This window comes from Nuphar pumila, chromosome 3, assembly GCF_984573655.1.
Source record: "Nuphar pumila chromosome 3, dmNupPumi1.hap1.1, whole genome shotgun sequence".
Lineage (NCBI taxonomy): Eukaryota > Viridiplantae > Streptophyta > Magnoliopsida > Nymphaeales > Nymphaeaceae > Nuphar > Nuphar pumila.
The window spans coordinates 48,820,832-48,832,458 of NC_143251.1; the positions used below are offsets into that span (position 1 = coordinate 48,820,832).

An 11,627-nucleotide genomic window follows, 5' to 3' on the forward strand; every position below is an offset into this window, starting at 1 on the left:
GCATACATTGCGGGACTTCAGTATGACCCTATGGCATATAGAGGAGGTACTATGGAAAACAATATTAAATCTTTTGATACACAGAAAGGCCCTTCTCTGGCTGCATACAATGCAGATAAAAAGGCTCAATTTGTCAAGCCAGGAGCCATAACCATCCCAAACTCTAGAAAATGGCCCTTTGTTTCTACAAGTTATTATGGGAGTCCTCCTGGTATGGATCTAGTGATGCCATTTCCAACCTCTCCCCTTTGTAGTCCATTATTTCCAAGAACATCAGTGTTTGGCACAAAGTTTGTGGAGGAGACAAAATAAGAATAGAAGATTTCCAGCAGGCTCTAGTAGAAGTTTAGGTGCATATTCTGGCTGGCAGGGTTCAAGAGGAAATGACAAAATTATTGATCCAAAACATTCCTTCCTTGAAGAGTTGAAGTCCATTAAGGCTCGTAGGTTCGAGTTATCTGATATAGTTGGTCGTATTGTTGAATTCAGTGCTGACCAACATGGTAGCCAATTTATTCACCAAAAGTTAGAAAACTGTAATGCTGAGGAGAAGGCATTGGTCCTTAAAGAAGTTCTCCCACATGCTTCTACATTAATGACAAATGTCCTTGGAAATTATGTGATTCAGAAATTCTTTGAGCATGGGAGTGTTGAACAGAGGAAAGAACTTGCAAAGCAGCTCACTAGGCATGTTTTACAATTGAGCTCTCAGATGTATAGTTGTCGTGTAATCCAAAAGGCACCTGAAGTTGTTGAGCTGCTGATAAGATTGAATTCATTATTTCAGCTTTCTGTGGCCAAGTTTTGGCTCTTTCCAAGCACACTTATGGGTATCGTGTAATCCAGAGGGTTCTAGGACATTGCATAGATGATAAAGATACAGAGCATGCGCAGGATGAGGTGGGTTCAGTGGATGAAAATGATTCCCTTACAGGCTCTAATGGTGTTGTAGGTGGAGGCATCCCAGGGATAGGCATGGGGAATGCACGATATCGAAGATGAATTAAAATGGAAGATGCAAAGATGCAGCCAATAGAATGCGTAAATGCAGAGAGATATACGGTGCAAATGAGTGCCATAACGAGGATGCAGAAGCCATGTAAACAGAGATCCAGAGTGGATCAAAATAACTACAGAAAAATAAAATTCAATGATGCAGAAGAAAATTTACATGATGCAAAAATACGAGAACTAATGATGCATGATGCTGGATGATAATTGCAGGATCGTCTCACCAGAGATGAGAATCTTGATCAGATGAAAATGGAAGTGAAAATACAGAATGAGGTAAGGATCTAATATGGATGAGAGGGAATAATGCTAACGTTAGATCAAGAATATACATTAACAACAAATCGCTGAAATATCATCTCAGAAAATGCGAATTGCCGAGATGAATAGCATCTTTAGATCACAAATCACAAAAATATTATCTCAGAAAATGCAAATCGCCGAGATGAATAGCATCTTTAGATCACAAATCACAAAAATATTATCTCAGAAAATGCAAATCGCCAAGATGAATAGCATCTTTAGATCACAAATCATAGAAATATTATCTCGGAAAATGCAAATCGCCCAGATGAATAGCATCTTTAGAACACAAATCGCAGAAATGTTATCTCATAAAATGCAAATCGCCAAGATGAATAGCATCTTTAGAAGAACACAAATCGCAGAAATGTTATCTCAAAAAATGCAAATCGCCAAGATGAATAGCATCTTTAGAACACAAATCACAGAAATGTGACAAGGAATCACAAAAACAAAAGAGGGAAAAAAATAATAAAAGAAAAAGTTCAACATCCTATTGCAAAATGCAGATTGATACTGCTATAGGCAGATCAATGTTGCATATTGTGCTTCAATAGAAAGCCGATGCCATCAATAGAAGAAGAAATACTCAAGCAAAGAGGGAGAGAGGAAGAAGGAGAGAGATTCTTACCGTGGTTACTGTTGCAGGGTTGATCTCCTTCAGACAAAAAAGGAAAGAGATAGGGAAAAGGAAGGGGAGAGGGAGAGCTAGCTGTGAGGCTTGGTGCTTCTATGCAAAAATGATCGATGCTTGAGAGCCTCCCATGCGTTGGTTTATATAAGAGGAGACCGTTACAAATTTTTCAAAAGGGGTCCCTCATAGTTTTGAAAATTTTCAGAAAGAAGGTTTTATTTTCAAGGTTTTTTAAAAGCCTAAGGTTTATTTTCTGAAATTTTGCTCCCTTTGCATTTTTTTGAAAGAAAACCTAAAATGTAAGAGAAATGCGGGGAAATTAAGGGATGAGATCCAGATGAGATTTTGTTTTTGAAAAGTTTACGAAAGTGTTGAATTTGAAATTATGAGGATTTTACAAAAAGAGAGTTTTTGAAATAACAGAGTTAATTTTTAAAAAATGAGTTTCAAAATGGATCTGGATACGAAGTTTTAAGTAAATATCGAGTTTGAATCTCGAATTGAGAAAACATGAGAGGAATGGATCCAAATGGAGATTGGATCTGGATAAAATACCTGAGCCAATACAGAGAATTGATTTTGGATTTTTGAAAATAGAAGATCCAGGCCCAGAATTGAATTTGAATATCTGATCTGGATCTGAGATTGGGTAAAATATAGAAAATGAAATTGGATTTCAGATCTTTAACAAAGAAATGAATCCGAGAATTAATCAGAAGTTGATTAGAAATTGACCCAATTACTCCGGAGGTGGAGGCCAGGGGCAAAAAGGGAATTTTTGAAATTTTGGTGTTCACACTTGGCCATAGAACAATGACAACCTAAGAAGAAACTTGCAATGCCTACCAAGTCAAAGATCTAAATGCATGCAGAGAATGCAGAACCTGCATAATTATGAGCCTAGAAATATTGTTAGTCGAGTTCGGATCAAGTGCCATATGATCGCACAAAAATTGTGCCTTACCCCCCTTAGAAAGGTGACGTGAGGCAAAAAACATAGCAGAGGAACAGGGAGCTGCCTTCCAACAATGACTAGTGATCTGAGTTTTTCTGGTGTCTCATCACGCCTACACGCCCGCCCGCCCAAACAGGTAGCCTAATCCACTAAGTTAAGATAAAATTTTCAACAATTTTCAAGCGATAGTTCTGCAATTGACAACTATGAAGGTTGGAAATGAGGAGTTGCCCAAGTTGTCCCAGTTTGATGGCACCAATTTCAAATGATGGCAACATAGAATACTCAATTTTCTCACAATAGCAAAAGTGGCATACGTGCTCACAGAGGACTATCAAGAAGAATGAGAAGACAAAACCATTACTGAAAATCGCAGGAGACTAAAGTGAAAATAGAATGACTTCGTGTGTTGCAGGCACATACTGAATACACTCTCCGACACCCTGTTTGACTTCTACTCAGAAGTCAACACAACAAAGAAACTGTCGGAAGCCCTTAAAAGCAAGTACAAAATAGAGGATGCACGAAATCATAAGTTTTTGATTAATAAATATATGGATTTTAAATTCTTTGATGATAAGTCATTGTTATGTCAAGTCAATGAGATGCATATCTTGGCTAATCAAATCAAGTTTGAGAGTATAAACTTTGATGAATCATTCTAGGTGGCTGCAATCATTGAGAGATTGCCCTCATCTTAAAAAGATTATCAAAATGAATTGAAACATAAGAATAAAGAGTTTACCTTCAAACAACTTCTTCAACCTCTTAGAATCTAGGAGGAAGCTCGATCTCAAGATAAGAAATATGATATGAAAGAAGTTCAAGCTAAGGTAAACATGAACATAAACCAAGGTTTAAACCCAGACTTAAGAACAAGAACAAGAAATTCAAATTTGATGCTAAAAAGAGAAAAACTGCTTCTTGCTATACTTGTGAAAAATTGGGTCACTATGTGAGAGAATGTCGATACAAGAAAATTTTTAAGGCAGTAAAGCTAGTAAACCCGATGATGACCTGGTGATTATCGTTAGTGAGATATTTATTATCAATTCAGATAAATGGTGGTTTGTAGATTCTTGATCAACAATCCATTCATGCAATGATAAAAGTTTGTTCAAAACATACAAAACTGTAGGGAAACACCATATGATCTATATGGGTGATAAACATGATGCTAAGGTTAATGAAAAAAGGAGTGTGGAATTTCATTTCACCTCTGAGAAATGCTTAATCCTCAAAAATGTATATCATGTACCTACCATCATGAAAATTCTTGTATCTGACTATTTGCTTACAACTTGTGGTTTTAAAATTGTATTGAAATCTAACAGTATTATAGTGTCGAAGAACCATAAGTTTGTTGACAAAGGCTATGCCACCAATGAGTTGTTCAAGATGAATCTAATGAATAAAGTTTATTCTGCTTCAGATTATATGCTTGACCCATATTATTTGTGTCATGCCAGATTAGGACATGTTAATTGTAAGTCTTTTGAGAAGCATGTGTATGCTGAATCCTCATCTTTAATTACAGTGGCATAAAGTAACCCAAGTTGAGGACAGGGGGTTGGCCAGGCACCGACAGATCTTGGAAGACTTCACTCTTGTAAATCTTTACCACATAGCCATTGTGAACCTTAATGACCAATCGGTATGTGTAATGCTCGGTGCCACGATCTAGTACTTCTGCTTCCACCACCTTTATGAACTTAAGGTAAGCATGATTCTGTTCATCGTACCTTTTCACAGCGAATTCTCCCAAGTATTGTACATGTCCGTCCTCAACATTCGGGACAGGAACCCAACCATATGATTTGGAAGGATAAGCAGTGGCAGACATGGCCATTGCTGCCACCATTGTCACCACAAGGAAATGAAGGAAGCGTCCCATGACTACTAGGAGAACTCTTTAGAAACAACGAGTTGATGGAAAGGAACTGATCTTGGAAGGATTAAAGATGAATGGATGAGTGATATCCATATATTTCATGGCCCCATATTTATAGGACAGTGTCGTCATATTCAACCAACATGTAAACGTAATACTGCATGTTGATGGCGTCGACCATCCAGAAAAAATGTGGCTACAAGTTATCTGGGATGACCATGACTTTTTTCTTTTTTAATTTTAACCAAAGTCGCGTAGACTTCCATGCACCTTCTTTTAATAATAAAAAATAGACTTACCTACTTCATTTCCATGGATGGAGAGTGAGCGCGAGTCTCTCTCTTAATCAGGATGCGGTAATAGTTAGGCCATCGTAATCAAGATTCAAAATCCATTTTTTGGTAGAAATGGATATGTATTGAATGTTCATTTAGAAACTGTCAAAGACTGAAATTCTTAGTGTATGACACACCTAAACTATGAATTTTCAAAATTTCTTGCATTAGAAAAAATAGGCTTGAGTTGGTCATCCCCATATAGCTAAGTATATGAATTAGTCCCAGCCAGAGCTAACTAGATCAGGTCTCATGTCCAATAATAGCCCACATAGACCTAAAAAATCTATCCGAGGGGGGTGGGTGTGATGGCCACCAAGGTGGAGAGAGAGAGAGTTGCATGTATGGTTTTTCACGTAGAGACTTTAATTTTGTGGTTGGGTGGTCGACTGACCACCATCTGGCCAATCCAACCAAAACTCATGTCACGGCCTTCCAAACTCATTAGAGAAACCAGATCGTCTAAAGATCCTAGAAATGAAACTGATCCATGTTCAAGTTGAATATGTTGCTCTAAAGTCTAGGTCCAATCCCACTTCCAACCCGAAACTTGTGAGTAGTGGCCTTTTTAAGTGCTCAAATCCGGTTTATTTTTACATCTGTACTCATGGACATACTTGGTAGATTTTAGTCCTACTGACCAGTTTTCTTGTCAGTTCTGTGTCCACATCCATCTAGCTTGGACCAATTCCTGATGCGGCCTGATTAATATTGTCTTGCTTCTCCAATTTCATTTAGTACCAGAGAGCATATGAGGTCAGATTGTATATAACCAATTCAGTCTTATAAAAATGACATGTTCTCGCAAAAACTCATAAATATGCCAAAATTCGCTGCATGTCCAAAATCGTTGATTTTTGACTTTTTAGGACCATTTTACCTTTTATAGCATACTTGGGTGGATCTCCTAATGTTCGCACAAATATGTTGTGAACTTTCAAACATGGTTAAAATTATCAAGGAGATTCATAGTCTTGACATTCGTGCAAACATGCTGTGAACCTCCAAATATGGTTAAAATAACTGAGGAGATTCATAATATATTTAAACAAATCTCCTCACATTCGCACAAATATGTTGTGAATATCTAAATATAGTTAAAATTACTGAGAAAATTTGCAACATATTTGTGCGGACCTCCTGGCATTCAGACAAATATGTTGTAAATAAAATCACCGAGGAGATAAGTAATATATTTGTGCAGACTTCCTCGTATTTCCACAAATATATTTTGAACTTCTTAATATGGTTAAAAACATCGAAGAGATTCACAATTTATTTGTGCAAACCTTCTTACACTAGTACAAATATATTGCAAACCTCTAAATATAGTTAAAATCAATGAAGTGATTCACAACATATTTGTGTGACACAATATGTTGTGAACTTTCAAATATTATTAAAATCACCGAGGAGAATCACAACATATTTCTACAGACCTCCTCACGTTCACACAAATATGTTGTGAATCTCTAAATATGATAAAAAAATAAACTAAGAAGATTCACATAATTTTTACATGAGTCTGCTGGCTTTCGCGTAAATATCTTTGAAAAATGAAATATTAGAATCAATCAAAAGAGTTTTGCATGATATTTGTGTAGACCTACCGACATTCACACAAATATCTTGCGAACTTCTTAAAGATTAAAATCAAATTATGGATATTTACATGATATTTACATAGACCTTTCGATATTCACACAAAATATGTTGAAATCATATAGTCACGTGATTTCATACTTATATAAATACTTGTGTTTTTTCTACTAGGTTGTAAATCTTCGAAGGGGTCTTAACCATATTCGGAGGTTTGCAATATATTTGTGTGAACATGAGAAGGTCCACATAAATATGTTGTTAATATTCTTTGTGATTTTAATCATATTTGGAGGTTCACAATGTATTTGTGCCAACGTACTCATAAATACATTGCAAACCTTGAAATATGGTTAAAATCTTGATCTAGATCTGAATTGAAATTGGATCTATATTTAAACTACTACTGAATTTGAATAACAGATGGATCTGGATCTAAATAACAACTGAATCTGATTTTGAATAGCAATTGGATCTGGATCTGAACTATAATAGAATTTGGATATCAGATTTGAATTCAAACTGGAACCAGATCTGGATTTGAACTACAACTCTGAAACCAAAGAGGAAAGAGAGAGCATAGCAGAGCTCGTGGGAGAGGAAGAGAGAGAACTTAAGAGAGTGGGGGAGAGGAGAGAGATCAAGATAAGAGAAATGGGGGAGGGCTAGGGTTTATATAGGCCTCAGCCCAAGGCCACCCATAAAGGGTCTTTAAGAGGCCAAAATGGCTAGTTATAAATGCGTCATGGCTGGCCAAAACGGCCATCCATAAAAGTCCAAACGACTTGCTAAGGAGGGGGCCCAAATAAGGATATAAATGATCCTACCAGGTCAAATCCAACCAAGACTTGGTCAAGATAGAAGTTTACCGAGTCAACAGGTCAACGATTAATCAAATCATTGGCTATTGAACTGTTTAGACTATTAAAGCCCCATGCAAAAATGTTGGACAAGTTTCAAATGGATCTGGATAAGATCCGAAAAAGATTAATGCTTTGTCAAAGTCAATTAATGGGTTGATCAATGGTCAGTTTTAGACTTAGAGATTAGATTCATCCCAAGTACTAACACGGTTCAAGATCCACAATTCAAATTCAATGTCTAAAGTCAAAGGTCAAGAGTCAAGATCAAGATCGAAAAATAAAGTGATGCACAAGCCCAAAATCTAATGCTCTTGAGAGGCTTGCCTCTATATAAGGATAAGAGTTTTCCCAAAAATCTTCAATGTGGGACTAAACTTTTGTAGTAGTTTTGACCCAAATTTCAATAAGTTGGGTAGACATGTTTGTGTTATATTGTTCAATGACATTCAATTTCATATACAATATTCAGCCAAAGGTTGCTTGACAATAAATTTGAACAATTCAACTCTCAATAGTTACTAAAGTTATAAATAAATGAACTTTACTCACCATAGTTCCTTCTATATGTCATTCATAGAAAATTATGCCTATTCAAAAACAAAAGAATGGTGCAGCTAGAGTCACAATGCATGATATTCTATATCAGCAAGCTATTCAAAACCAGGTCCAGTTGCTATTTAGATATAGATGTATTTGCTATCCAGATCTAGTTGTTATTCGGATCTTTGTCCAAGATCCAGATCTAGTTGTTGTTCAGATCCCTATCAAGAATCTAGATCTAGTTGTTGTTTGGATCTCTATCCAGGATCTAGATCAGACTATGTCCAGTTGTTGTTTGAATCCTAATCCATTTGTTGTTTGAATCATGATCTAGTTGTTATTTGAATCCAGATCCAGTTGCTATTTGGATCTAGATCTAGTTGCTATTTAGATCCAGATCCATATGCTACCTAGACCCAGTTGATGTTCAAATCGATTACTAAGATTCTAATGTAGTTGTTGTTCAGATCTATGCCCGCTTGCAGTTTAGATCCATACTCGTATTCAAACCCAGGATTCATACCCAATTTGAACCTAGATCTTCTTATCCTGGTCAAGAGGTTGTTCAAGGTGGTTCATGTCGAGGTTATTGGTTTCACCCACTGCAGGGTATGGACTAATTTTTTATGAGTAGGCAAAATCTCAGTTGTATTCTGGGAGAATAGTTGCACAAGTACCCATTGCACTGAGGGCTTAATTCTAAGTGGGGCAACTATCGCTTGAAAGACAACATGTTTATGCGTGCCTCCGAAGCTAAGGTTTAAAACACTCAAAATTTTTATGAGTAGGCAAGTATGTTTAAAACACACAAAACAGTTGAGAAACACAATATGATCTATATGGGTGATAAACATGAAGCTAAGGTTCATGAAAAAGGGAGTGTGAAACTTTATTTTACCTCCGAAAAATGATTAACCCTAAAAAATGTGGATCATGTACCTACCATAATGAAAAATCTTATACCTGCCTATTTTCTTATAACTCATGGTTTCAAAATTGTATTGGAATTCGATAGTATTATATTGTCAAGAGCAAGTTGAGCCAATATACTAGTAATCCAGAACAATAACATGATGATGCAATATATCAAGTCCTAAAGTACTTGGAATATTTTATGAGGGAGAACCTATTATACTTAAAGGGTACATTGATGTAAATTGAAATTTTGAGTTTAATGAGTCGTTATTCATAAGTGGTTGGATATTTATTTTTGGATCTAGAACAATTACTTGAAGATCCAAGAAAGAAACTATAATAACCCATTCTACAATAAATGCAGAGTTAATAGCACTAATATCAATTAGTATGGAAGTTGAATGGCTAAAGAATCTCTTAATAGAGATACCATTAGAAGACAAGCTAGTACCTCCGATAGCTATGCATTATGATAGTCAAGCAATTATATGCAAAATGGAAAGTAATATTTATGGTGAAAAATCTAGACATATTAGTCTAAAGCACAATTATGTTAATGGTTTACTCAAGCAAGGAGTAATCTTAATTGAATATATGAAATCTTATCAAAACTTAGTGGATCCATTGACAAAGAATTTTTTTCAAGATATCGTATTTAAGACATTGAGGAAAATGGGGTTAAAGTCTATAAAAATAAGCATCGTTGATAGAAACTGAACCACATGATAAGGGTTAAATCATGTTGAGTAGTTCAATGGGAAGAACAAGTCTCTCAGTGATTGGATTGAGCACTTAATAATTTTCTCATTCCTAATGTCAAGTGCTTGAAACCTGTGTATGAAGGTTGAGTTTAAATTGAACTCTTAATCAGATTCATATGTCTTATGGTTGAAGTGTTTCAAATAGGTTTACCCCCCTTGATGGATTTACCGATGTGAGTGTGAAGATGGGGGTCATATTTTATAGGGCATGGACTTTGTCTCTATAGCACTCATGAAACTGGGATACAACACAAAACTCTTAGTGTGTAGCTTCTATATATTGATAGACACATTATAACCACCTGAAGTAAAAGTGTGTGCTATGGTGTTTGGAAGGTCAATTAGGACTCTCAATTCAAAGCTAATGTATTGAGGTCCCAGACTGACTAAGACTAAGTAAAACTAATGTGGGAGTTTAAACCCAAAAAGTACATTCACTTATGCACTGAATTTTTACAAACAGCCTCTTGAGTCCTCTTCTACTGTTTGATCAACGTGGAGGATCATTGAAATTTAGGTCAAAACTATCCATAAGTTTTTCCTCATTTTTTTCTATTTTTCTGAGTTTATAGTATATAGGGTTCTCTACAAAATTTTAGTCCTACATTTAAGGTTTCTGAGAAAACTCTTGTCTTTATATAGAGGGTTAGTGCTTTAAAGGGCAAAGCCCTCAAGGACATTAGATATTGGTCTTGTGCATCACTTTATTCTTGGACCTTAGACCTTAGATGTTGGAACTTGACCTTGACCTTGATCTTGATCTTGACTTTTGACTCTTGACCTTTGACATTTGATTTTGGATTTTGGACTTTGGACTTTGAACTTTGGACATTGGACTTAGATTTGAATTTGGATTTATATTTTGGATCTTGAATTTTAGATTTTGAACCTTGAAATTTGGTTTACTTATCTTTTTAGTACTTAGGACGAATCTAATCTCTAAGTCTAAAATCGACCATTGATCAACCCATTAATTGAATTTGATCTATCATTAATCCTCTTCAAATCTTTTTGGATCTTATTCATATTCGTTTAAACCTCGCCCAATGTTTTTTCATGGAGCTTTAATAGTTTAAACAGTCCAGTAGCCACCCATTTGATTGACGATTGACCTGTTGACTTGGTCAAGGTCTATCTTGACCTAGTCTTGATCATATTTGACCATGTTGGGGTCATTTCTATCCTTATTTGGGTGCCCTCCTTATCCAACTATTTTGATTTTATGGCAAGCTGTTTTGGCCAGCCATGACCCATTTATAGCTAGCCACTTTGGTCTTTTAATGGCTCTCTACGACCTTTATAGGTGGCCTTGAGATGAGGCCTATATAAACCCCAAGCCCTCTCCCATTTCTCTTTTCCTGAAGTCTCTCCTCTCTCCTCTCTCAAGTGCTCTCTCTCACCCTCTCCCATGATCTCTGCTCTCTCCCTCTCTATCCTCTTTGGTTTCAAAGTTGTTCGAATTTAGATCTGGTTTCAGTTTAGATCCAAATTGGTTATCTAAATTCTGATGTAGTTTAGATCCAAATTCAGTTGCTATTCGAAATCAGATCCATCTGCTATCCACTTAGTTGTAGTTCGGATCTAGTTCTAGTTACTATTCAGATCCAGATTCATCTGTAACATAGATCTGGTTATTGTTTGGATCTCTATCCAGGATTCATATCTAGTTGTTGTTTGGATCCCTATCCAGAATTCATATATAGTTGTTGTTTGAATCCCTATCCAAGATCCAGATCAGACCCATGTCCAACTATTGTTCAAATCCTGATCCAGTTGTTATTCAGATCTAGATCTAGATCTAGTTGCTATTCGAATTCAGA

At 36.0% G+C, this 11,627-nt stretch overlaps 1 protein-coding gene across 1 annotated transcript; it reads right to left on the reverse strand.

The window, feature by feature from the left end:
* Positions 1–4,434: 4,434 nt before the first annotated feature.
* Positions 4,435–4,797, reverse strand: LOC149842849 (cysteine proteinase inhibitor 5-like). The gene has a single exon (XM_090000745.1). The coding sequence runs from the start codon at positions 4,795–4,797 to the stop codon at positions 4,435–4,437; it is 363 nt and encodes a 120-aa protein (XP_089856871.1).
* Positions 4,798–11,627: the final 6,830 nt, after the last annotated feature.

Coding starts and splice junctions, on each gene's coding strand:
- LOC149842849 (XM_090000745.1), bottom strand. CDS start 4,797: ATGGGACGCTTCCTTCATTTCCTTGTGGTGACAATGGTGGCAGCAATG.